Source organism: Lepeophtheirus salmonis, chromosome 4, assembly GCF_016086655.4.
Source record: "Lepeophtheirus salmonis chromosome 4, UVic_Lsal_1.4, whole genome shotgun sequence".
NCBI classification, from domain to species: Eukaryota; Metazoa; Arthropoda; class Copepoda; order Siphonostomatoida; family Caligidae; genus Lepeophtheirus; species Lepeophtheirus salmonis.
In genome coordinates this window covers 12,259,792-12,286,933 of record NC_052134.2, presented here as the reverse complement: position 1 = coordinate 12,286,933, position 27,142 = coordinate 12,259,792, and the positions used below count along the sequence as shown (strand labels likewise).

General features: G+C 32.5%; 7 protein-coding genes and 1 long non-coding RNA gene across 9 annotated transcripts; 2 read left to right on the top strand and 6 right to left on the bottom strand.

Moving 5' to 3' along the window:
* Positions 1-905: 905 nt before the first annotated feature.
* On the bottom strand, positions 906-2,811 carry sud1 (Prolyl 3-hydroxylase sud1). Its single transcript, XM_040711096.2, has 2 exons — positions 2,100-2,811; positions 906-2,037 (listed from the first exon to the last, which is right to left on the bottom strand). The coding sequence occupies exons 1-2, from the start codon at positions 2,809-2,811 to the stop codon at positions 1,223-1,225; spliced, it is 1,527 nt and encodes a 508-aa protein (XP_040567030.1). The 3' UTR covers positions 906-1,222.
* Positions 2,812-2,878: 67 nt separating this feature from the next.
* LOC121116806 (CXXC motif containing zinc binding protein) lies at positions 2,879-3,538 on the bottom strand. Its single transcript, XM_040711098.2, has 2 exons — positions 3,298-3,538; positions 2,879-3,233 (listed from the first exon to the last, which is right to left on the bottom strand). Exons 1-2 carry the CDS (start codon positions 3,536-3,538, stop codon positions 2,950-2,952), a joined length of 525 nt encoding a protein of 174 aa, XP_040567032.1. The 3' UTR covers positions 2,879-2,949.
* On the bottom strand, positions 3,538-4,503 carry LOC121116805 (tRNA (guanine-N(7)-)-methyltransferase). The gene has a single exon (XM_040711097.1). The coding sequence runs from the start codon at positions 4,416-4,418 to the stop codon at positions 3,690-3,692; it is 729 nt and encodes a 242-aa protein (XP_040567031.1). The 5' UTR covers positions 4,419-4,503; the 3' UTR covers positions 3,538-3,689.
* Positions 4,504-4,594: 91 nt separating this feature from the next.
* On the top strand, positions 4,595-6,278 carry LOC139905135 (uncharacterized). Its single transcript, XR_011779631.1, has 3 exons — positions 4,595-5,284; positions 5,338-5,477; positions 5,540-6,278. It is a non-coding gene; the product is annotated as an uncharacterized lncRNA (long non-coding RNA).
* A 7,351-nt stretch (positions 6,279-13,629) lies between these two features.
* Positions 13,630-17,530, bottom strand: LOC121116809 (uncharacterized). Of its 2 annotated transcripts, none has more exons than XM_040711099.2 (9): positions 16,785-17,530; positions 15,887-16,722; positions 15,223-15,816; positions 14,998-15,132; positions 14,707-14,932; positions 14,534-14,650; positions 14,427-14,476; positions 14,144-14,349; positions 13,630-14,075 (listed from the first exon to the last, which is right to left on the bottom strand). In XM_040711099.2, exons 1-8 carry the CDS (start codon positions 16,843-16,845, stop codon positions 14,209-14,211), a joined length of 2,160 nt encoding a protein of 719 aa, XP_040567033.1. In that variant the 5' UTR covers positions 16,846-17,530; the 3' UTR covers positions 13,630-14,075; positions 14,144-14,208. The 2 variants fall into 2 exon arrangements, with proteins under 2 accessions (XP_040567033.1, XP_040567034.1); XM_040711100.2 differs by having other exon boundaries at positions 14,534-14,602.
* Positions 17,531-18,041: 511 nt separating this feature from the next.
* Positions 18,042-18,998, top strand: ND-SGDH (NADH dehydrogenase (ubiquinone) SGDH subunit). The gene is made up of 4 exons (XM_040711101.2): positions 18,042-18,222; positions 18,293-18,391; positions 18,465-18,689; positions 18,752-18,998. Exons 1-4 carry the CDS (start codon positions 18,109-18,111, stop codon positions 18,911-18,913), a joined length of 600 nt encoding a protein of 199 aa, XP_040567035.1. The 5' UTR covers positions 18,042-18,108; the 3' UTR covers positions 18,914-18,998.
* Positions 18,999-22,520: 3,522 nt separating this feature from the next.
* On the bottom strand, positions 22,521-24,790 carry mRpS10 (mitochondrial ribosomal protein S10). Its single transcript, XM_040711104.2, has 2 exons — positions 22,924-24,790; positions 22,521-22,868 (listed from the first exon to the last, which is right to left on the bottom strand). The coding sequence occupies exons 1-2, from the start codon at positions 23,209-23,211 to the stop codon at positions 22,689-22,691; spliced, it is 468 nt and encodes a 155-aa protein (XP_040567038.1). The 5' UTR covers positions 23,212-24,790; the 3' UTR covers positions 22,521-22,688.
* Positions 24,791-25,580: 790 nt separating this feature from the next.
* Fsn (F-box synaptic protein) lies at positions 25,581-26,880 on the bottom strand. The gene is made up of 3 exons (XM_040711103.2): positions 26,425-26,880; positions 25,974-26,377; positions 25,581-25,919 (listed from the first exon to the last, which is right to left on the bottom strand). The coding sequence occupies exons 1-3, from the start codon at positions 26,688-26,690 to the stop codon at positions 25,825-25,827; spliced, it is 765 nt and encodes a 254-aa protein (XP_040567037.1). The 5' UTR covers positions 26,691-26,880; the 3' UTR covers positions 25,581-25,824.
* Positions 26,881-27,142: the final 262 nt, after the last annotated feature.

Here is a 27,142-nt window from a genome sequence, read left to right as displayed (position 1 = left end):
TTTGTTTACTCCAGTTCAAAGGTTATTTAAAGGTTTATTCTGCGTTATTTTTTTCCCTATAATTAATATAAAATATAAATTTTATATTAAACTATGGAGTCCAAGTTCCCACTTCTGACAATAATTTATCTTAAGTTATAAATTTATTATTATAATAAAAATAAATATATCATAAATGTATAATTGAAAACTCCAGCCTCTTCTCTTAGGTTGGAAATTCAAAAAAGGAAAAATTTCTTATTTCCCCATAGCAATCATCAATCACTCTCTTTATAACATCCCACCCTACATCAGAAGTAAGAAAAATGACAGTGATGTCAAATCAAAAGCGACATCTTGCGAAAAAGTTTTATAACGCTCACTATCGTATCCACTCAGGATAACGGTCGCGTTTCGCTACTTGGTTTAAAGCTTTAGTCACCTCTATATATTTATTTCTGTATGATCGGTCCTTGGAACTGTTGAATGGCAAAAAGGACCGATCCAACACTAAGTGTAATGCATTTGAAATTCAATTCAACTTGATCAACTGCCTCGAGTTCAAGTCATGCTGCAACTTATATGTACGTCGAAACATAGACAACGTGTCACTATATTCTTCTTATAGTGCTATAGATCTGATTATTTTTCTTAAATTAATTTCTCTATCTCACGAATTAGTATTACATATTAGGTAACATATAATTAAAATTGTATGTCTTTAAATATTTATATTTATGGTTCTATCCCCAAAAATAGGAGAAGCGAAACGGGTTTCATGATTATGCAGATAAATTAATTGTCATAGCAGTAGAAGTGGAAAACAAGTCATTTTTTATAAGTTACAATAACTTACATTTTTTGATAATAATTAATACATAGAATAATGAATGGAGTAAAAAAGAAAAGATTTTAGAACTGAGGAATTGATGTTCCTTTCATATTCGAAAATATATTATTTCTACAAAAACATACTATAATGGTATTATATAACTGTCAATGGATTGCAATGATGTATATTGTACATGCAGTCAACAAGAAACTTGATTATTGAATTTCATTTTTCTGCATAACCTAGACGGTGTATGCTTCGAGGGTATCATCCGTGTAGATAACTACTACTCAGTACTAAACACAGTTATTTATTCAAACATTTAATAAGGAGCAATAGTAGTTGTAGTGATCATTTTTACATGTTTTGTTTTTTTTGCTTCTTTGCTTTTCAAACGGTATTATGATTCCCTCACTCATAATAAGAGCATTCAATATCATAGAATGCAGACCCTTGGTATTTCGCATTTAGATATTTGACAAATTTAAGGGTCTCATCATCCTTATAAACCAAAAAGAGGGTGTTATCTTCAGGTGAAATAGATATGAGTTCTTCATCTTCATCTTTGGCTATGTATGAAGTGAAACCTCCAACTTCATCATCCCAATGGGAAGAGAGTGAACCAACATTAAAACAAAGCCTCACATCTAAGCATTGTTCCCTTTTGTCTCCATCTCTTATGAGCGTATAGCTACCTGCCTTCCATCGTCTTAATTCATAGCTGCATGTGGGGGAGCAGCATTTCTCCTCTTTACTTTTTGAGTCCTCTTCCTGCTCATCATCTTCTTCGTCCCCTTCATAGAGGGGATGTAACTTAATACCCGTAACGTTAGATAAAAATAAGAAGAAAGCGTCAGAGCGAAGAAACATTAAAAAACTTTTCAATATCTCAGGAGCACTCTCCGTAGATAGTAAATCATAAGACCTTCGATTTGGTGGCCCAATTGACTTCCATGACAGTTCGGATTTTAAAAGAGCATTTTTGACTTCATTGAATTTCTCGGGTAGTAGGAAATTGCTTAAAGATATTTCTGATTTGTCTTCAAAAGTTTCTTGAATGTCTCCCTGCGTAACAGGTGACAAAAATGAGGGGTTAATCCAATTATAAAATTCGTTTTCATCAATTTCAAGTGGAGATAACCTTTCTAATAATGGACATGGAGCTTTTGGTGGGCCCTGAAGGGACTTACCTCGAAACCAACCCGTGATTGCGAGACGTGTTTTATCTATAAAAAATAATATACAACGCTATAGTATCTATTTACTCGAATTTTTTTATTTAAATTACCCTTTGACAAAATTTCAGCAACTTGATGAAAGGATAAATGACTCACTTCAAAGAAACTAAAAGAGTTTCGCAAAGGAATCAATGAATTTATTACTCGTCTAGGTTCCCCACTATTCTCATCCCTATCATACAAATCTAAAGCGCCTCCATCCTTTTCATTCCAATCAGAAGGAACTAAATACCAAATAAAAGCTATTCGTCTACCTTCCAATTCATCGTCGTGACAAAGTAAATAGTCTGAAAACTTGTACTGGGCTGCAAACATATCTATATGAGCCTCGGAGAGTTCGATTCCAGTAATGTCTTTCATCCAAGATAGTAAAGGTCCATAGAGTAAATTTTTCAAGGCATCAATATAAATCGACTCTTTGATACCATTCAAATCCATGCTTTGAATAAACTTATAGAGATCGTTATTTTTTTCTTTGTAGTCTAATGCATGCACTTCCTCAATCAAATTATCGATATTATTCGAATGTTCAAAAACAGCGTTCTGTAATTGGCAACAAGGAAAGGGGTCATTTACAAAGAGAAAATTATCTGAGGAAGTTGATTCTTTGGAGCTTCCTCGATTTGACCAGAGTTCCTTTATTTCTTCAATAAACTTATCATTTGTGATGTGCGAATTCAGTTTAAATTCCAAAGACATTTTTCCTTTCTTACTCGAAGCACAAATCCCACTATCTTGGTTAGACTTACTTTTCTTGCCCATAACTATTTAAAAAAACAGAAGAGATAGTTTATAGAGCAAATAAGATAACAAGAATATCACAATCGAATTAATATACATAATATATTTAAGACATTTTGAGAAAATAAACTTAATTACAAAAATTATTCATTAAATCAATTATTTAAGCTTCACAAAGTCTAATTTCAACTCTGATATAGAGGTTGGCTGATCACTCTTTTCGTCATAATCAGCCCATTCCAATTCACTTAAATTTATATTTTCAAAGAGGACTCCGGTTTCTTTGCCCTCTGAGTCATCATCTTCATCCTCGTTCACTTTATATCCTTTACAGTTCCATCCAGAGCGTGGGGAATACTCAATGGGGTCAACTCCTCGGCAGTCAAAGGATACAATAACTTTAGACTTACATGAGTCAGAGTAATTATATGCACAAATGGATTCTAAATAGGAAATACTTATACTTGTTAATTGGTTTGTTCTACTATATTATAGAAATAATAGTACCCTCAATAATATCAATGGAGTTTTCCCTCGAACAAAACTTGCATTTTATGACACAAGAAGCCTCTCCTCGTCCCCCTTTCAGGGCATCAGACTCCAAGAGCGAAATGTATTGGAAATGATCTGGTGTTTCTCCACAATTAACGCATTGCAGTTTTAAATACCATCGGAAATCTTTACCCTCCGTTTCTAGGCAGGTAACATTCTCTAGAGTAGCACTGAGTCTTAAACCAATTTTAACCATCTGTAAGAATATTCATAAAAAAGTAAATAAGTGGATGTGTATATATAAACGCACTCCTTTGATTAATTACTATATTTGCTCAATTAGGAATATGAAACGTGTCATACATTATAAACAAAAGTAATAATGGCATGTTAATCGTAGAATTCAACTAAGAGGAAGATGATGCGACATATGGATCTGAGACCCTTCGGAAAACGGCGCACCATTTAGAGCCTTCCATTCTGGATACTTTATGCCCTTCTTCAGTGGAAGTATATAGCTTTTCCACAACGGGATCACTGTCCAGCTCCTCTTGGGTAAGTCTATGAAACAATGGATGAGACTCAAGATGAGATACCATCCACAGATGCAAGTCATGAACGTCCGTGATAGTATAGATGAGTCCTTCCCCCTCTTTAAGCACATATGCATACTCTGCAAGAAGTGTGGGGTTAATAATCCGCCATTTGTGCTTGGCTTTTTTGAAATGAGGATCAGGAAAGAGGAAAAACATTTTTGTGAGTTGACCCTTTTCAAAGAAATTGGGTAAATACTTCATGGCATTTGATCGGAGACAAGCAACGTTTTGATATCCGCCTTCCTCTTTCGATCGAAGCGATAAAATACGATCCTTGACATAATCAGATACTTTAACTCGAATTTCCAATCCTAACATGAGTGTTTGAGGAAACATGGGGCTCAAAGATACCAAAAGTCCTCCATATCCACATCCAATATCCGCGAAGCGAATTTTTTTATCTGCAAACTTATCAATTTCCGGATACTCCTCAGACCAGTCCTTGTGCGTGGGATGAGGTGGATACGTGAAGCAATGGTCGGACATGGGGTTAGAGTGCGCCCTTTGGCGATAATACTTTTTCTGTGGAGGACCCGTCATTATCTCCAATGTTCTCACATACCGTGGAAGGCCAATCTAGAAATAACAACGTGTGTTATGAAAACAATCAAGAGTTGGGTGATTTTATAAGCATTTAAAAAGTTTCGAGATTATTGCTTCACGCTCATACAGTGGATCCACCATAAAATTATGTGCTGCAGCTTGTAACTATATTTAAGGGTGATAATTTTGGTAAGAATACAAAAGCGTGCGAGCAGAAGAGAAGAAATACTTATGGCATCATTGATTAAATAATATACATCTTCTTCTATCAATCAAGAACGTTATCATTCCCGCCTTTATTATTCAATATTAATATAATATTAGATGGTGATAGTCGATAGAGAACTGAATAAAATGCCTAAAATAACGTCGCCTTCTGTCTGGATTTATGAAAATGGAGGCCCAGGAATTTGGGAATTACTTACCGGATGAGAAACAGATGGTTTGTCGGATTTGTCGATATAAATGTGCCTTTAGTCCCCTGTCTAGAATTACACGCCACTCATTATCCTCATCTCATATCAAGAGTATGGATATTCATCTAAAATATCAAGTTAATGATGAATACATCAAGTCAGACTTTAACTCTGATTTCACAAGGATGCTTATTGTATGTAATATAACCTTATCCATTGCTAATCATCTACGTTCAAAAAATTTATGGAGAAATACAAGGGTAAACATATCCCTTCCCGAGGAACCATCATTAAATTAATGGAGGATGTTGCTACTGATGTCATTTATAGAAATACATATAAAAATGTTTTGAGTCGTCCACACCAAATGACGATCAAGTTATCAGTAAAAAGTATTTAATATTTACTAATTTCGAAATGAAACTCTGAATTTTGTACTATCTAACAGTAAGTATTAAATCTTTTTTTAAATCTAACCCTAAAATATGATTCTATTTTAGCTAAACATATCAAGAATTATGATACACAACTCATTAAATAGTAAAAACAACTGCTTAAATGGTCACAACAACGGGGGTAGTAGCTTTGGATGGTTCGCAACTAGTTTGTCTGAGACTAGTTTCTTCACTTAAAGACTTGGGTATGAACATTAGGTTTTCCAATATTACATAGTCAATAAATATTACTTCTTTATCACTTAAGGCTTAGCTATGGTTGATAGGCTCCAAGAAATGGTGTTCAGAAAACTCGTAAAAGGCAAAAACAACTGCTTAAATAGTCACAACAACGGGGGTAGTTGCATTGGGTGTAGCATTATAATTACCAATTGTGTATATATGTTGTTATATAAGCATAAATAGCGGAGAAAAAAATCTTTTTTGATGCTCTTAATAAGGAGTAATATCGCCGGATATTACTACATAATTAGCTTTTGCTCTAAATCTTTACGATGTCATGTTAGAAAACTACAATAAGTCAAGAATGGTTGCCTTTGACTGCATGGATTAACTTTTCTTTTTTTTAGATAAATATGAAATAAATGAAAGTGGGATTCTAAAGCTATTCTTACTAAGATTGAAAGAAGATATGGATTGAAATCTAACATTATTTTATGATTTACTTTATTATTAATAATTATTAAAATCTCATCGGTAGAAATATATCTATCCTGTGCACAATTGTATATGCAACTTGCACATAAGGAGAAAAGGTGATGATCTTTTTGATTAAATTCCACGTTTGGCTTGTATTTTGCAACCTAAAGTTATGACATATTGAACTGAATTCCGATGTTAGAACAAGAAGATATTATTTGGATAAATCTATTATTTCAATATTCTGTATTTATAATTTATTGTTATTATTAGTTATATGATTCTAATGGTTTAATTTTGTATATTTAACTTAAATGTATGATGGTTTATTTTTTAGTATGTAGATTATATTTAATTTAAGCCTTCTATTTTAAATTTGGAACTTCAAATATATTTCGAAGTACTCTTATTTTGTCGTTTTATTAGTTATTTTTCTGAGAATATGGTTCACAATAAATTACTATTTCATGGAGTGTGACATTTCCAAATCTACAGTAACCGATAAAAATCGTCTAAGTCAATTATATGTATTATATCTTTATTAAACATTTTGCTAATAAATACTTTCGTTACACCCTCAAAAATCATAATAAAGCAGGCAACTGATAATACTGATGTGATTATCACTGATAATCACATCAGTATTTTAAACAATGATACCATGTGTCTTTCTCCCCCCCTGTCTCCTCGCACGCGTTTTTCTCTACAATATTATCAACTATAACTATATTATGTAGTAGGGGAGACTATGAACATATTTAACATCCCCTTTTTCTCGAACATCCAAAAAGCAACGGTCACAAAAATAGGATTAGAATTGTATAATGTAATCAAATGTGGATGATTGTTTGGGAAAAAACAATCTTTTTTGTAAAACTTTCTTCGAAATACTCGATTAAAAATGAATTAAAGACCTAACAGTAATTTTTGAGAAATAATACTATTCTAATTATTGCAGTCAGTTTTTCATTATTTTTTAATTAGTTGAATTAATTTTATAAAATTCAAAACTCACTCATTTTCGGAAAATTTGAGATATTATAAGACTCAGTACAAAGAGGACAATTGCAATACGTGCTGCAATTTTCCTAGAACTACGTACAAAATACCAAATACTTTTGTGTATAAAAAAAACAATAATATTTATATATTGAATAAATAATTATAGTTAAAGACGATCTTGGGAGTGTCCATCAAGACTTGTACAGGTACAAAAGAGGTCCAACACATTCGATCCAAATTATTAATTCATTTATATCGTACATTGAATATCAATCATTAATTGATTGACTCCATCTCCTTCAAAAACATTATTTCTTTTTCTAATTTATTTATTGGCGGTTGTGATGATTTTTGTTCTAATAGAGGTTCGAGCTAACTGCTGAAGCATCCTTGTAACAAAATGAATCAATTATTAATTAATCAAAACTTAATCATTGTAATATGTGGCACATAATTAATTAAACACTTTATCTTTTAAAATTTGTGTAACATGAATGGGCCTCACAGTTATCCAATGATCCATTAAAAACTGATCAATTTGAATTATAAACTTCAATAAGATATAATTTATTAATTAAGAATAGAATTTCAACAAAATTAATACAGTTAGTAGATATGTGTCTGAGCTCTCTTAATCATTAATGACTCTGGCTTTGTGGTTCTTGGTGTTTGGATGGCGGAGACTCTAGGCCTTTCCTTCTACATGCACCCAAAAGGGTTAGTCAAGGGGGATTCGTATCAGGACTGTAGGAAGGCCAAAAGTGCATAAAAAAAGTTCAACATAACTCGAAAGGGTCATGTAACGAAGGATATGGGGTTCTTTCAATCCTTGTGTTAAAAGTGGCCTCTCCACCTTCATAAGGCTTTTTCACCCACTTTTTCGATAGTTTTCTGGACAATCTGGTGTCAAATCCCGAGTTCTCTTGCATGGTCTCCCATGGACATGAAATTCAAGTGTCATTTTCTCGACTTGTACATAAGCTAGAGAGCTCAGATTTGTTTTGTTTTCTAATTCATTGCTTATGCTTTAATATATCGAAATATGAATTAATTTCAATCACTCAACCTCCATTAATTATTGAATTAGAACGTGTTCAAATTTCAATGGGACACCCGGTACATATTATTTGTAGTGTAAGTTATTTGTAGGTTCACTTAAGCGTTTACGCACTCTTTTAGAACACAAATTTTCTCCCTTTTTCTTATTATTATCCTTTAGTACATCTTTACTGCAATGGCTCCTTTTATATTTGGAAGACCTTTTGACAAAACCTCTCCTTTTTAAAATAATTTCAAGTATTTTCTTCTTCAAAAAAAAAAAAAAAAAGTGTAATAAAATTAACACGTATTTATATATACATTGTATTACGCAATCTTTCCTCCAAAAAGAAACAAAAACAAAAAAAGGCCCTATTTAAATCTTATATACTCGCAGACTATCAGTCATATAATTTTTTCACCATTTTTAAAATAAATTACAAATTATTAAAATCTACACAGTATTTTATTCGATACTGTATTATAATAATATGTATTAATATTGGATGAAAAGAGTAGTTATGATTAAGGTGAATAGAAACACAAGGGTAGACCATCATGTTATAGGGCTTGCCAGAATTTCCGATCTCATGTATTGCATCGACTGCTGGGCAAGACAGGCGGATTTTGATAAAACACACAGCCACTCATAGTCTATGACGTCACTATTGCTAAAATTTTCAATTTAATATATTGTACCAAAAGAAAAACAGATTTTGACAAAACACGCAACCACTCATCTACTATGACGTCAATATGAAAAGCGTGGGGGAAGTCAAACATTAGTCGTATACGCGTTATGGTACCGTATAACCTTGTATTTCTGTTAACCTTGGTTATGAATTATGATAAGATATATTATTTCAATGAAGAAATAACCAAAATTTATTCATAGAAATAATAAAAGGACCAATATCTAGAATAAGTTATTACTTTGTGTATTTATAAAAAAGAATATATTATGAAATAGCCATGAGTTAAGAACTCATTGGATCCAATCATTCAGTTATTATGTCAACATTAGCCTTTCAGTTACCAATAATATTTCTTAATAAATTAATAATTAGTGATAAAATAACCTTCTAATTTTTACAAAAGGAGTTTGGTATTAGGTAAGGTTATCGTAGGGAACTTGATTCATTCTTATTTTTTTATTCGTAGAGTTCAATGCCTGCCTGCATTGTATTCAATTGTACTTCAAGAACAACGGTTTTTTCTAGATCCCTAGAATACGATCTTGCTAGTAAACTGTGGAAGAAATGTGAATTTAACCACAACTTTGTGAAAATAAGCTTTTTTCAATAAGTATTTTCATAACTTTATAAAATAATAATATGTTTTGGCATCCTTTTATTAATTTCCATCCATTGATTTAATATTCCATATATATTATAAGCATCTATTTTCATATGTCCTAAAAATCCAGTGCTTCTAAAGCCGTCGCCAAGATTGGAAACACACTAAATGGTCAAGGATATATTTTAAGCACTTCGAGGACTCTGACATCATTAAACACAAAGTTAAGTGTACGCTTGTTAGTTGTTGATGGAGCAGTGCCCCCCATTTTTGACTTTCCAATGCACTTTAAAAAAGTGGAGTCCCATCGACGAATCTTAAAGCGAAGAACTTATGTAGAAGACAGTACTAAAAAAATGAATTATGATGACATGATTGAAAAAAGGCCTACTGCAAAATATAGTCATTACTCAAACTCTGCCCTACCTAGTGCTATGGAATCCTTGGGGGGTGAAAAATAGGGCAAAAATAGACATCCTGAAATCAAGATAGCAGTTATATTTGATAGTTGCCATATCTTATTCCGTTTAAGAATCAATAATTTGAAAAATGAATAATAGGTTGAAAGACTTAATGTGATTATTATTTAGTATTTTGTAGAATAAATGATACTTGATTGATTACATGTTGTCTTAGATATTCTAAAACATTTTTTATTAAAATAAGTATTTACGAGAACAAACGAGAGTATTAAGAATTTATAAGAAAAAATCAATTATGAAAATGTTCTTCATAATGTTGTTATAGGCTACATGCAATTAAAGGCGAATTTAAACACCAATCGTGGGCATTCCTTTAAGAGATCATACTCCTTCCTAAGAGTTAAAATTGAGATTGATGAATTATTATAAAACTAGCAATGAACTATTTCGCAGTTTCCAGATTTTATATTTTTACTTGCCGTTTTAATAAGAAAAAAGAGGAAAATTTGAACTATGTTGAGTATGCTTATTATCCATTAGGCCCCTAAAATCACAATACTAAGTGAGACAAAACGGCTATTTACTATATAATATTTGAATGTTTTGATCCTTTTGTTGTTTGTATTCATCAGCTGTATCTCCTTTCAATGTTTTCCTCAAGTAAACAGTATATTTTTTATCTCTATGAGTAAAAGCCTTATAAAGATATGGTTCGAACTTGTGAGTAAATCACACTGATGTGAACATTAAACCGATGAAACCGTTCCAATTTCATCCATATTTTCTCTTTTATTTAATTTCCTTACGCTTTTTCTTTCTTGAAGGAGAAGAAATCATGATGAAATATTTGGATTTACAAGAAAAAATAATAAAATTATACATGATTGTTTTAAAAAAGGAGAGGTTTTGTCAAAAGTTCCTTAAAAAATAGAAGCTATTGTAGTAAAAATGGACTGAAGGATAATAATAATAAAAAGGAAGATTAAAATGCGTACTAAATTGTGAGTATGTACTTCATTGAATGCACCTTAAATCGTCTTAAAATACATATTTATTATCTTTTTCGGCAAAATGTCTGTACATGAAAATTTTAATAATTTTTATGTAATCATAACATCTTTTTTTTAAAAATAACCCCCAATTGTACCCCGAACATAAAGGGGGACCATATAGCAGATTATAATTTTAAACCAATAATAATTGGGAACTACTAAAACCCGAAAACACTCAGAAATTCGGGATGCAATTGTGGGTTCAAAAAGGGCTCTTAGTATTTACTTAAGTATCGGGAGTAGGTTGCATCCTGTTTTGGGACCTGGCAGTACCCATAAACAACTTCAACATTCGAGTTATAATTGGGAGGCTGTAAGGGGCTCTTGGTGGTTTCTTCAATTATTACCAGCTTGTTGCATCCCGTTTTGGAAGCCGACAGTATCCGAACCTCCAACATTCAGGGTACAATTGGCGGGGGGCTGAGGTACTCATAGTAGTTACTTAAGTATCGGCGGTACCCGAAAAAACCACCAACATTTGGGGTACAAAATGACAATTCATTAAGTCTATGCCCCGTTTCCTCATAAATTTATACGAATATGTTTTTTACAAAATTAGTGTTCATCCTCTCCTCCTTCGTCACAACTGATTGTAGCTGATTTAATAAACCGTCATGAAAGCTAAGCAAGGAGGTCTTTACTCTATTAATGAATCAAGAGCGCCCTTGCAGCTAAGCTGCTCTCCTACAAAACATTCTTCAAAAAGTCAGGGTTACTAAGTTGATTTTCTTTTTCTTTTTTTAGCATACCCAAAAAGAACAGGATTTCCATCACAAGAAATAAACACAGAGATAAAATACCTGATAATGTCAAATAATTGATAAGACCATAACTTAAATCGTCACAGCTGTGGCTTTGAGTGTGTTTTGAACAATTGATTTTGGGTGGTGTTCTTCTCCGTGTAAAAAGTTTATTTTTCTTTTTTAAGGCCATACACTCTTTTACATAAAGAACAAATAGACATTAATTACTCCAATGTTGATCCTCAATTCTACTCTAAGTCCAACAAGGACTTACACTTCTCCCCAGCAAATCCTCATAGTTACTCTTTGTCTTTTATGAACACACGCATTAGTTATTACTTTATAGTTAGATGTTCTGTCTCCAAAAATTAAATAATAATAAGCCTCTTCAGATTGCTAACTAAAAAAAAGGCAAGACATATTTTATTCGCCTTTGGGTGTAACGCTCCAAGTAAGACGTAATGTGTCATTTTCTTTTAGAAATCAAAATATCGTCCCTCTAATATAAGTATTTGGGTCAAAAGCAGAAGTTACGGAACTGTTATAGGTTGACATAAACAATCATCTTCAATATAAATAATTGAAAAGAAGTATATAGTATATATGTATATAGTGCTCCCTGTTATAGGTGTGTGTTCTATTGAATTTGATGTTCAATGTAGTGATGGGAATTCCTGCTCTTTCTAAAGAAAGGGCTCTTTCGGCCCGGTACACTAAAAAGAGTCGCCTTTTCAAGAAAATTCCCAAAAATTTCATATTTGAAAATTCATTTTTGATTTTTTTTTTAAATATTTGTATTTTTTTTTCAAAATAATAGAAAAATATTATTATTATATAATCCTGAGTACGGCCCTATCGCAAAATTATATTTTGGAAAAATTCCTCTGCTGCATAATTTGGCCAAATTTTCTTCCTATTTTTCCTTCAAATTTTGTCGTCCTGACGATATTTTTTTAATCATAGCAAAAATTCTACATTTGAGACGTTGTTCATTTCAATGAGCTGGTTCGTAGAGCCGTTACGTTCCAATAATATAAGTTTAAAGTATGAATGGCATTTATCAAAGGTACAATTATTTGTTTTTTTATTTAAAAATAAAATAGTAAAAGTAAGCTTTAACAAAAATTTAATTGTTCAAAAATAGCCAATTTTTTTTTTTCTAAACAAGTGCGTTTACTTATATTCTTTGTATATATATTTGTTTAGTGTTAGATGAGACATTCTTTTTTGTGCCACGTATGCATTTTTTGTATTACGATCATTATCGAGGCAATTTTATATAATTAATTTATAAATTACGCTAATCCACAAAATTTCAACCTGCCCTTGGATTGAGATGGTATGTTACTGATTGTTTTTACCTGTAGAAAAGACGTGAAAATGACCTTTAAATATAACCCAAATTTTCTGCTTTTGTGGCCTACAGTGTTTTTTGAAGAATTATTTTTCACATTTACATGATTTAGTGTTACTTTTCCCTTTAAAATATCTAAATAACAGAATAAGCATGGAATAAAATTGTATGCATATGTTTCCAGTCTAAAAATATAGCCATCATTCCTTTATTTTTTTCTAAATCGGAGGGAAATACAAAAAAATGACAATAAGTTGAGCCTTTCTTTGAAATAAATTCCTCATTTTTGATCACTATGATGAAAATCAAAGATTTTGGTAAAGTGAAGAACTTAATAAATAAAAAAAAGAGTTCCTTCAAAACATTAATATTCAAAAATTTATTTAAAATTAAGCTGTTGGAAAAATATTTTTTTGGCTATAAAGGTTTATTGATAGATGTTGCTCTCCGTAGACCACAACCCCAGGAATTTTGTGTTGTAAAGGTCATTTTCATTATGTTGGAGATAAAATCTATCAGTATCTCAAACCAAAGGCAATGATTTGTCGCCTAGGGTTAACCATCGGGTTCTGAAACAAATGTCTCTTACAATCAATGAATAAATATGTTTAATCTAGGTTTTACTCTTAGCCTCTTAGAAACCATGTGATTAATAATTATTACAAGAGCAATTGAACTATAATTAGTTATATCAGACATGAATTAAATTATCTTCAAGATTTTGAGCCAATACAGTACTTCGAGTAGATGCATTTTAATAAATATCACTGAAATATTCATGATGATGAAAATACGTATATAAAATTTAATATAAAAAACATTTTTACAATATATTTTTAATAATAATAGTAATTTATAAATCTATATATTTTTTATAATTTGAAAACTATATCTCGAAAAAAGTAAAATAAAGGCAATATTTAATATCTTAATGATTATACACACTTTATCAAATAGTAGTAGATAATGATGTTTGATCTGTAATTATTATTCTTCTGTTTGGGTTTGTTTGTTTTGTCTTATAAATTAAATTTAACAGGTAATGGCAATTCTATACAATAGAAAAAAATGATTTTTTATGTAATTCTTTCACATCTAGAAAATAATACATAAAAATTATTGGATTTGAACTTGAGAGAAGAGACAAATGAACTCAACTCAGCTAAATAAATAAATTAAATTTGATAAATAAGAACAATGATCCGATGAAAACCGTGGAGAATGCACCAATCATACCCTTCAAATAAAGGAGAAAAACGTTTATATATACATACAAACATAATATTTAGAGAGATTAATTATTACCCACGATTTGACGAAATCATTCAAACACAGTCATGAAAGATGAGTGGAGACTTGTCTTATTTGAACTAGTTTGCCATTTCTTTTCCAGAATGATGTGATGGATTCGTCTCTTCAATAAAAGAGGTAATATCCTCCATTGTTTCAACCGGAGAAACCGGAGTTTGTACTCCTTCGATATCCACGGGCACTTTATCCAAAGGCACCAACTGAATAATAATTTTAAAAAAAAACAACATATATTCATAATAAGCATGGTTGAATAAACTATATGTTAAATATTTACCCTGGAGGTTTCGGGAATTGTAATGATTGCATCATTCATGTCTTGAGTAACTAGGAGAATAAATAAAATATAACATACGTTGGTAGTGTTCTCATAAAATAACCTACAGTTAACACTATTATTAGCCAGTGTTGTTAATATCTTAATTTTATCCTTTTGAAGTCCATTATCTAAATCTGAAATTAGAGAATTGCCTGATTTTTCAATCATGATCTTTGAGGAATCTATAAAATTAATATGAAATTGTTAAGCAATGTTTCATTGTATTTAAATAACCAACCCATTGAGATGATTCCACCGCTATCGTTGGTTTTTTTAATCATGATTTCTGGGCATGATGAGATCATTTCCCCCGGCGTCGTAAGGACTGTTGTCTTTTTCTTCTTATGAATAGTATCTTTATTCTCACCGTCCTCTGTTAAGATTCCACTTGCTTGAAGTATATCCGTGAGAATGGAATTATTTTTTATTTGTTCTTGACTTAAATCCAAAACAATTACATTATTCTGAAATATGATTGAGATATACATAGTTTGTAAGTAAAGGCAAGTATTGAATGAAAACAAGTTACTTGATTAGAAGTCGCGGTCACAGATGTAGTGGAAATGGTAGAAGGAGAAAGAGACTGAGGCTTTGATACAATCACAACGGGTTTAGCTCCACCTTTTGGAGTTTGATATATTCTAGCTTGCTTATTTATTAAGTCCTACAAAAATAGGAGAGCAACAATGAATTTAGAGCAATTAAAGTGAAGGCAGGGGGATGGATGGAATAATAAAATTGATGTCAGCCTCACTTTAGTTGTCAGAGTTGTGGTCTTGAGTGTATTTTGAGCAGTTGATGTGGGTGGTGTTTTTCTCTGTACAACAATCACAGAGGGTTTGCCAGAATTGTGTCGATTGGAAGTTGATGGAATCCGAGGAGTGGTAAATGTTCTCATTGCCCCACTACTTTGTATAGTTCTAATAGTAGTAGGTGTTGATTGAATCCCTGTTATAATCGAAGAGGGGATGGCTTGAGGAGGAGCTGCACCAGGAGGAGTTAAAGTGCTTCTCACTGGAGTTCCACTAACTTGGACGACTCTGGGTATGGATCGAGTATTATTGGTTGTGCCACTATTTGAAGCAGCACTTAAAATTCTTGCAGACGGAAGACTGGTTGCTACGTTTGTACCAGCAGGTGCAGCAAGGACATAAATAGGTTGTTGTGAACCGGGTTTAGGTAGTATTCTCGTACCAGGAGGAGCCGATTGAATTAATTTGGCAACCGTCTCTTTCGAAATATTATTTGGTAGTTTGGGAATTGGAGGTGGAGATGTTTTGGTCGAGATGATGGATGACGTTTCAAGACTTGTAACTGAAGTTTTTGATGAGTCCGCAACCAATACCACCTACGGAATTTAAAAAAAAAAAAAAAATCAATGAATCATTAATACTTATTATAATAATGATGACTCCTACTTTTGGAGGTGGTTTGATGGCAGTCACTGTTGTTGTCGTCGTCTGTGCGCAAAGAGTTGAGGTGTATACTGTTGCTGGTGATGATATTGATACAGTAGATGTCACAGTTGGTTTCTTAATGGGTGTAATTGGAGACGGGGCCACAATAAAAGGTCTAGCATAGCCATGTCCAGCCTGAGATACAGATGTAGTAGAGGGTTTGAACTTTTTGGGCGGAGTTGGCTCAGGAGTGACCTTTCTTTTAACAAGCTTTTTGGAAGGTTTTTTAGGCTCCGTTGTGGGAGAAGGTTTTATAATTTGAGTTGTAAAGGGTCCTCCTTTCCCCTCTCTCCGAAAGCGCACTGCCATTCCGGAAGGAAGGAGAACGATATCCTCTGGAAGACGAGGACGCTCGGGGAGTGCAAATTTGGGAGCCCCATTTTCAAATAAAGACTCAAAAGAGGGTGGAGGAGGGTGTTTGGAATTCTTAAGAGGGGATGGAGGGGCTTTAGTGCTTGTTTTCTCAGGAGCGAGAATTCCTCCTCCATCTTCTAGCTTGAGAGCAGCTTTTGCCTCATCCGCTTTTGGAGTGAGAGAAGTGAGGGGTCGTGCCCGTCGAAGGAGAGGGATGATTCGTCTCCCCTCTTTAGCCCACTCGGAGGAATCTTGAGATGCCCCTGTTTGTTGTGCGATGGTTCCCAAGAGTTCGTCATTTGCAACGCGTCGCATTTCGGCTTTGTGTCGCTCAATTGGAATGCAAAGTGCATTCCCAAGGTCCTGAAGTATTTTACGGCGCTCTTTATTCAAATCTCCCTGGGCTCGAAGAGCCTTCACAACAGAGGAATAAGCCTCCAATTCTAGAAAAAAAAAACAGGGAAATGCCATCAAAAACACATTCTTCCAAAAAGACATTATTTACCTAGTCTTCTCAGGATTCCGAGGCAAGTCTCTGGGTCTAAATCCAACAATTGAGGCCACATTTTGCTTAATTATTCTTCCATAATGACGACTTGTGCTCCCTAATTAATAATTATTCGATATTCCAGAGGATTCAAGAGCACAATTCTAATTCATAAGGTAATTGATTCCAAAGAACGAATTCTGTTGTTGTTGTTGTTGTTGTTTCTCTCTCTTTTTTTTCTATTTCTCTCTTTCTTGTCACTCAGCCTCTCTCTCACTCTCTCTCCCTCCCTCTCCCCTCTCTTTACCCAACTCGTGTTTTCACTCTCTTAACCTCGAGTCCCTTCATTTCTAGCTCTCCTCTCTCGGGTACAAAGAAGTGTGCGGAATGCTATAATGCAGGGTCCACTCTTCCCTCTCCAGTCGGCAGGATTCTTGAATTCAGGTGTCTAACCAATCAGCACCCAATTCTTCCTAATTCATTCCTGCACCTAGAACTCAAGGCATCTCTTCATTTTTCCGTTAAACAATAGAATTACTATCTTCCATTTTATGTATGTGGATTGACTTCTTTCTTTTATTACATCAAACAAGATGCATTAATAGCCATTATGATAAATACATCATTATCATAATTTAAGTATTGAACACATTTATTTTATTCCATTAAGTGAATTCGATGCTAAGGTTATTTTTATTTGGGTCAATTTAGAGGCACACTTGATTTGTTTGATGATACAATTGTGCACAATATAAATTGTGTGTAACGTGTAAAATATTAATAGAAAGACAGCACCGTACATCAACGATTACTTTTTTTTTTAAATGAATTTTTCCCTTTGTTACATTACCAACATTTATATTTCGAGAAGTATTCTTCATTTACATTATTTAATATAGAGTATCAAAAATATAAATGCAAAAGAGCCATTGAACCATTAAAAAGTTTTCCCCCAAACTTTTTCGGAGTTATACACTAATTATTATGTTTATTTTTGATAATTTAATACCCACTAATGATGCATGATTAACCTATTTCTCTATTCATGCATCCATTAAGTCCGCTATATATTTGCAACGAGGAGGATATGCCCAGGGGCAGATGAGCCTATTTTAGATTAGAGAGTGTATCTAAGTTATAATAGATCGAGATTGAGCTAGGTAGCCTTGTTTACATTTCTGTAAATAGTTCATCTCAAGGCTGACCACATCTATTTAGACTGTTTTTCCGCTTTAGCGACTTGGGCCGTTAGAGAGTACATGTATTTGCTAGCCTTCAGTTGGTACGATTGAGTCAATATTTTCTGAGACTTGATGGGAAGAATCCATTACACAACTTTGAGATGACTCTACTATCCAAGCTCGGATCCCTTGCACTCAGATCTCCATTGAGACAAGATCCTCGAGTTTTTCGAAGTCTACTGTCATGGATTTCTAAAAGAACCCTTCAAACCTCAGTAATTGATTTGGATGATTGTCTCTTAGAATGATTAAAGACATGACTTCTTTATTCATTTCTACTTTTAGGAACGGAAAAAAGGAGGAGGAAGCCTCCAAGATCTTATTTGGAAGGAAGATAGTTCCATGGTGATTCGTCCCTCTAAATGGGTGGATTATACTATTAGAGTAGGTTTATTATTCCTTTTATTTGATATTTCTTACCATTTCTTCAATTGACGACTTTTCATTTGAATTCTAGGATTTCTTCTACTTTTATGCAGTTTTAACTTCCTTCCCTTTGATTGCTATTGGGAGTTACTTTGCCATTTTTGTGGGCCCTGCCACTTTGGAACCTACACCTGAAGGCTATATTCCTAATGATGAAGAGTATGAAAAACGATTCATCAGCCGATTGTACGTACGCTATGTGTATCCCACCTTCCAACAAGTGTACGAAATGCGCTTACACAATGTTTATGAACAAGTAGGATTCACTCTTAATATCCTGTTGTTTTATATATTTATTACAATACATTGTATATCTAGGAAAAGGAGTATAAGAGGAAAGAATTGCTGAAAGAAATTACACGAGTCATGAAGGAGGTTGGAGATTCCAAGGCCTTTTTCTATAATCCTGGGTATGCCAAGTATCTTCGCAGAGGTATCGAAGAAAGTAATGCTGTGAATGATGGCCAAGGAAGTACATAAGCTATTGTTGTAATCATACATACAGTTATTGGGATACTCAGACCCTGTAGATATAAATAGTGAATAAATAAGTTTTAATTCGTAACCTGGAATCCAAGTTTTACTACTTCAAAAAGCTGGGTTTTTTTTTTTTTTTTTTTTTTTTTTTTTAAATACAAGTTATGTATTTGCGAGATATTTTGTAAGTGCTAAGATCACTCAACTGATTTGAAGTATTATTATAGGTACTTTTATTTGGTTTGTTTTATTGTAATAACCATATCAAAATTTATAATATATAGTTTATATCTCGGATAACGAGAATAATCCTTGTCATAGTTCCACAATTAAACTAACACTTAATATTCAGTAAGAAAATAACAAATAGAATTAATTGATGATGATTTTTGTGAGTAATGAAACTTTATCTAGGGATTATGGCCTACTCAGTTCATCTTTTTTATTGAGTCTGCACGGCCCCACTTTTCAAAATCTCGTTTAAATAGACTATCAGACATGGAATACTCACGCATCCCACATGAGGATAAAATAAAAGAAGTGATTGGTTGAAAAACGGGAAAAATCTGTCAACCTCATTTTTTACTCCATCCTTTATTAGGAAAAAAAAAAAAAAGCGAAGCTCCATGCTTGATGATTTTTTCATCTGTCTAGAATCCCATATTAAATATGGTGTCAGGAAAAAATGCCAGTAGAAAAAAAGGACAAGTTTGTAACTGAAAAAAATGGCAAGATTCTTTTAAACTGATATAATAACTATCACCAATATACTATATTACATATATCGATATAAGAAAAATAAACAAAAACGACAGCGGTTCCAATGGAAAAAGTGCTAATCACTTAATTGTGTATTATAATATCATTAGACATGATGGATTATTCAAATTCGACAAGACTCATGGATCGAAAGTCAAGTATTTGCATAATACTACGCAAGAGCAGCGATTTCCACTTTGTTATGATCCAGGATGTGTCAGAAGAAGAGGTAGTTGGCTGTGGCGTGACGAACCACTGAGCAGATTCGGGGAATTATTTAAAGGTCGAGTCGTTGGAGAGTGCGAGGAAAGCTGTAAATATCGGTACAGTTGTAATCTTAAATTGCATTAGAACGATGGTCTTCGTCCCTTCATAAACCTTATTTCTTGTCCAAAGAGAGCGAAACAGGCTGCATTACGTAGTTACTTTACAGACTCGAATTCTCAAAGTTGTTTATCTAAGACTGTAAATTCATACCTCTAATGTATCAAGACAAGATATGAGAACCATAATAAGTAACTTATACGCTCTTTCAACGAATTTTTATGTGTATTTATCTAGATGATACGAAGGCATTTGAATCTGTAACTACGTTTGTAATAAATAATAATGGTCTGGTGTGATATTTATCTTATACGATTTCAATATCTTATAATGACCCCGTAATAAATAATCCTATATATGAATTCCAAGCTCTCCGGGAACGGATATCTTCATAGTTTCAATTATCGAATCTATTCAATTGATATATATATGGATTGATAAGATTCCCCAACTAAGGAAGGAGTCGACTTTACCCTTTTTAGGCTTAGGTTGGTTTGGTTTTCTTCTTCGGATAAAGTTTTAATCTGCCATCATTTCGGTATATATTAGAGTTCAAGCATCTCTTGTTGAGGATAAAGTATCTCGGATCCCTTATTTTGTCCTAATTTTTAGAGAACATAGAAGTATTTCTGTCTTTAATGAATGAAGATCGATCTAAGTCGGTAAGTTTTGCATTTAGAAAAGCACATCTAAATGAAAAATTTGTCGCTCCGGCCGTTTGTACATAGAAAAATAATAATTTGTGAAAATATAATAATACGTTAAAAACTATATAAAAATATTATAATTTTAATTATTTGTAGGGCTTAGTACTGCTAAGTAGATTTGCAATAAATAAAAAAATATGCAAAAATACCCAAATATGTCTCAATTGACAATAGCATTATCCCAAATTTTGGAAAGCATTATGCCAAGCAAAATATACGAGGTGCCTATAGGATTTGATTTAAAAATGTGGTGAATGTGAGTGAGTGGTGTGTATCTTCATTCTCATTATTTATATCTGAGTAAGAAACCACTAAATGTAAAGAAGAATGTCTCAAAATTCGATCGGGAGGAAAAGTTGTTTTAAAATTGATTGAGAAAGTAAAACTTCCAGCAAAAAAACATAACATTATTTTTGACAACTTCTTATCATTTATTTAAGTGAATTACTATAATCTAAAGGATATTTAGTGTCAGGCACATATAGGGACAACCGTACAGAAAAATGTCCTATAGTAAGAAAATACCTCATAAATAAGAAAGGAAGAGGTGCATATGATTTTCGTTCATCAAAAACATTTTGCTTCTTCGTTGAAAAGATAACAAAAGAGTTCTATATTGTCCACATTTTTTTTTTTTTTTTTTTTTTTTTTTTGAGATTTTATTGCAAGGAACTGTCGAAGATGGGACTGAAATAAAAAAATACATAGATATCACTGAACCTGATTGTATCAAAAACTATAACCACCACATGGGTTATGTTAATAGGATTATTGAAAAAGTTAAGGAACACCAAATTTGCAAGACAAGCATCTACCACCAAAACAGACTCGCCTTTCAAGATTTGACGGAAAATATTACTGGATAAGTCACATAGAGAAAGCAAATGTTTGCAAAGAATGCATTACAAAAACTCCCTTTATTTGGGATAAATGTGAAGTTGGTCTGCATCAAAAATGCTTTTAAAATATAAGATTCAATAAAAAACTTATATAAATTGGTTTTAATATTTGGTGTATTTAGTTTATGTATACATATATCTGTATATGAAAGTCCAGCTTGTAATACAGCACAGAAAGTTAACTTAACATTTGTTAAGAAAATACATTTTTCCCTTTAGTAGTGGGATTTTTTTTATGTCTATACGTTCGATGCGTGGATATATCTACATGCCAATATTTTGGAAAGTTATCATTATTCAATGTCGCTCATCGTTTTACACAAAGTCTTTAGGAGCATTAAAAACATTGTGTAATTATTTTTTTTTGCTCATCTCGGACCATTTTTTAACTTTTGTTCTTAATGGGGTAGGTTGGCCAACTAAAAAATACATCAGATTTTTATTATTTCCACCTTTTGTTAGGGCAAAGGGGCTCAATATTACTTATTATTTCTGTTAATTACTTTTTGAATGCCCCTTCTCCTATTTAAGTTAATTCATGCAGAATAAAAATATACTTCATAAATTTACAATACTATTATTAATCCTGGGTGGAGCTTGAAGCCAAGACTCCACATAATTAATTTCTATTTTATGAAATTCATTACAATCACGATCATGCTTAGAAGGTTTAAATGCTTTTCAAGGTATATGGATAATTGTATGATTGATCTCTTTTTTACTTCCTTATGGGCTATGATAGTGAAAATATAACTTGTGATGGGGATCAGTTCACCAATTACATTTATTAAAGGGTAAATTAAAACCATGTTTGTGAGTCTGAAGAGTTTGATTTTGGTACACCATTCAGAAATTGTTGTAGTAGTTAACCAACAAATCCGTATTGACATAAATGTATAAAAAAATTGAATTGGACTCATATAATATAATATTTCATATTTAATCAGCCTGAATAGATTTATACATACAGTGAACATGTTTATATAATAAGTTCAAAGAAGGAAAATAATTAATTAATTTGAGGCATTCAGTATGTATTTTAACGTTTTCACATCGACTAAACTATTTTTTTTATCGTAAAAAGGACTACTACAACTGTTGATTTGCTATAACTTTTTCAATGTTCTCATCAACAGAGGCCTGTACTTTATCTGGGAAATTAAGAAGTTCAGACTTGGTCACTTTCATCGAAACTCCTTCAGGCAAGAATCTTTGAACATATTCAAGAAACGTATCAGAAGTAGATCCTGTAAGACGAGCCACTCGAACCTATAAGAAAAAAGGAATTCATTTAAAGTCAAAATAAAATCATGTAGTACCATACCTTTGAGTAATACGTTCTGATCTCATACTGTGCACGATGTTTGGAGTGATTTGCCGCTGATTTGAGAAGAGTTTTCCTCATAATATGAGGTTTGGGTTCAGTATCAACTTCAGACACGTGGATGGAGAGCTCCGAAGCCGCCTTCGTGATAAACCAGGAATAAGATTTGAGGACAGCAGGTTGATGAGCTTTTATTTCCATGATGATTTCCTTATATAAACGATCTGGAGCTTGTGTACAAAAGCTCCGACCGACATGTCGAATCAAATTTTGGCTGGATCGAAACATATTCTGCAGATTACGTTTATATAATTTGACTTAAAGGCCGAACAACAAATATCAGCTGTTTTTATTGATGTTATTTGTTCATGGTGACATCATTTTAAACGGATAATCTTCATCGAAATATATATTAATATTATTATCATACCAATAATCTAATCAATCTATCTAATCAAGGATGCTCTTAATTATAGTAGAGACATCCTTGATCTAATTATGAGAAGCCTCACGAAACCTCAAACAAATAACTGCTCCATCGGGTGAAGGAGGAAGAAATAAAATGATTTAGTACTTTTTTGTGAAAACAGTTTTTGTGATAAACTTTAGTCATCAAATTAATTACTTAAAAGACAATAAGGATGTTTTGGATCGATCTTTTTTACGGAGCATCTGAATATATGGATCTGAGTCAACTCATAGTTTCATTCAACCCTATGCTTTTATGATATTGGTATACCGTGTATCCATCATGTTCAGGGATATCATCTCTCTAGAAAATATTCTTGCGCCTTAATGGATGGATGTCATCTCATTGAATGGAAGTATCATTCATTGTGCAGACGTCCAAATCTGTTACTTCATCATCCATTAGTTCAAATACACATCCATCTCTCTATATCTTGTGTGTAATCGTTGTATACTTCTATAATATATGAGGATATGTTTAGTCAAGAGGAGTAATACTGGAATGAAATGTACAGAGAGGAACAAAGAGACTTATCATCCTTCTTCTGTGCATCTCTTCTATTGAAACTCCTTCCGAAGTTAGTCTATTTTGTCTCTTTATATTCTTAAAAAACTCTTTCATTGAGTTGAGTCCTTAAATTTCCTTGATGTACATAATAAACAACTCATATCCATGACACTAAGTCCATTTAAAAGGCTGAATTATTTTTGTAATTCTAGACACTTTTTCTTCGCTTACGATTCCATTATTACTTGTGTGTCTCTTCTGTCATTGGATAAAAAGTAGAAGACGATCCTGGAGCAGCAAAGCCGCAAAACATACTCCTATTACTTACAAATATGCATTAATAGTTTTTAAGTGATAAATATGTTAGTAAATTATCGGTGATCTTATAACTTCCGTAGATTTATATTGGAAAATATGAATTTAGTTTAACATATTATAAAAGTTAGTGAGTCGGAAATCATTTTCTGAATTACTAAATTACTTTTCATTATATTTAAATATAATTCGATCGTGAGGATTTAGGATCTCCACATCAATATTCAATAAATAAATTAAAGATTCCACTAAATGCTTACGATGTAACAAAACTGTATATAACAAAGATTATTTCAGCATTCATTGACACTAAATAATAGATTATGTTCCTTAACAATTGTAGAGCATATTAATATGACATAAACAATTTAAATTATTTTCTTATTTATAAATAATGGTGTATTGCAAATATGTATTTATTTAAGTGCTTTATTGATCTAAGTTTATATATTTATTTTTTCTTAATGTTTAGCTTTATAATACATTTGATAGTTCATTAATTTACCAAGATTTACACTTATATTACCAATTATATACTTCTAAATATCTAGGTCTGTATTAAAAACGTCAGACTTTTGTTGACTCATCTTTTGTCAAAGGTTAATTCTTTGTTTCTCTCCAGAATGCCGTAGTAGGTAAAAGGCATCAAAATCTAAAAAAATCAGCATAGTGCTTACTTTTCTTTGCGTCCACGTTTTGTTATTCAATATTTTCATAAATTATATCTTCAACAAAAGAGTCCTAAAGAATACATTCACCAATTATAATATTTTAAAACGAATAACGGAAGACTTTTATTTGCTATAAGTTCTTTACGTTGAATATGATGAAGAGTATAAATTTCGGTCAAATTTTCAAGTACATGATAAAACAAATAGTTTTTGAAGTAAAAGATAATATTCAAAAATATATAAACATAACTTAGATAAACACTAAAGAGGAAAAAAGGATTCAAAAATTGAATAGTGGGGATTATATGGATGATTAATTTCATTAGTAATATTGAAAATCTTCTTCAACCTTTATAAAAATTTGCTTGTCTATTTGTATTGTACTATATTATTATGAATATTGAAATTATTCGCTACAATCTACTCTTATTCACAATAATAAACGGTAATATACATATCAATGAAGTAAATACATAACTTAGAATGCGGTATCTCCTCTCGAACTCTTTCTCTTCCTTTAAGGTAAGTATTCATTGATTGTACATATAATTTGATCCATACTATTGAATTAAATAACTAATATTATGTACTAATGAATAAAATGACTCAGTTGTCTTGTAGTTTACATTGATAAATGATCAAGGAAACAACATTATGCAAAGTCAAAAGTCTAAAACATTGAAAAAATCACAAAATGAGCTCGAGTAAATTTCTATTTTCAAAGTCATGATGCGTGCATTTCACAATATGTAAAGATATATTATAATAAGAATAAAAATGCAATATTACAACAGCCAATTTAAATATCAGTATTAAAGTAGAAATTAAAAAAGAAGCAAAATAAGATTATTTTAACTAGGAAATGTGTAAAAATAATGCTTCGATATTTTTTGACTATTTTTGAAATTGAACTAGACACATTCTTTTATGACGTCTCTATCATCCATCAAGTGGATTTCCAATGTAGACCATGGACACTTCAGTGTTACCATAGACAGCGGATATGGCAGGATATAGCTTTATATCAGGTAAACCTACGGAATGAAATGTTGAGATAACGGATCATTTTTTTTATTGAAGAAAAATACCTCTAAAAGCAACTCCGAGGAATTCATAATTTCTTTCAAAGGACATAGTTTTGTCGTCACAATCTAGGATAACACGAATTCTTTCTCCTACTTGGTATTTAGGGGCATTATTTAGGAGTGGATAGTTTCCTTGGGATCCTCCATTGTGAAGCAAATGGTTATCAACAAGATTCCAACCCCAACTTTGATCATTAGATCCGAGAAGGGCAACGTAGCCATGACATTGGTTAGGTGCTTCTTTGGAAGCCACACCAATGACAGCCACAGTTCCGAGAGGTCCTTCCCAGATCACTTCCCATGCATGTCGCCCGTGACGGAATCCAAATTTCCCTCGAGCGCCATCTGTGCTCTGAGCGACTGGGTTGCGATGAAGAGTGAATCCGCTTCGTTTGATGAAGATGTTTCTGTAAGGGGCAATGTTTATTAAGGCTCTTTGTTTGAACTTGCTCACCTTGAGGCGTCATCCGGGTTCCATGAATGGAAAAAGGCTTTTAATTTGGATTTGTATGTGGATAGAGAAGAAGTGAGGAGCTCAGAGCGAAGGGCTTCTTCACTCAGCTTTCGATGGCATTGAAGCCGCCAAATGTACCCGTTTTCATCCTGTAGGAACCGATTCCAGGCTTTACAAGCAAGACTCAAGTTCTGTAAATCGTTCAAATCCAGATAGGAGCCAAGGAGTTCATAGATGCACTCGGGAAGATCCAATAGATTCTTCATTTAGGAAGGCGTGAAGCATCCCTCATCCCCCTTTGTACCATCTAGTTACTAACTTATTTATTAAGTTATAGTAGTCCGTTTAGTAGACAGTATTAATTAGTAATTAATTACTAGTAGAAGCCAGTAGTTACCGACTACCGTCAGTTCGTCGTCCGTCTATAGCGCAATAACAACAATATCAATAAATAAAGTTCTCAGAGGGGCCACATGAGACAATTGAAAATTAAAGACTACAGTATTTTTCTATAGCCTGTGCCAGACCGGGGACCGTTGCAGCAATACTTTTTAGTTTTTGCTTCAATTACTCGGAGCTGGCTTGACACAGACTTGTCATAATCTACCATGCATATATTCAATAACATTAATTATTCATCCTGATAAAAACAAAGGATGTGGTATATATGTAATCAATTTCGGGATCTCGGATAATTACGGGAGGAGATAGTAATTAA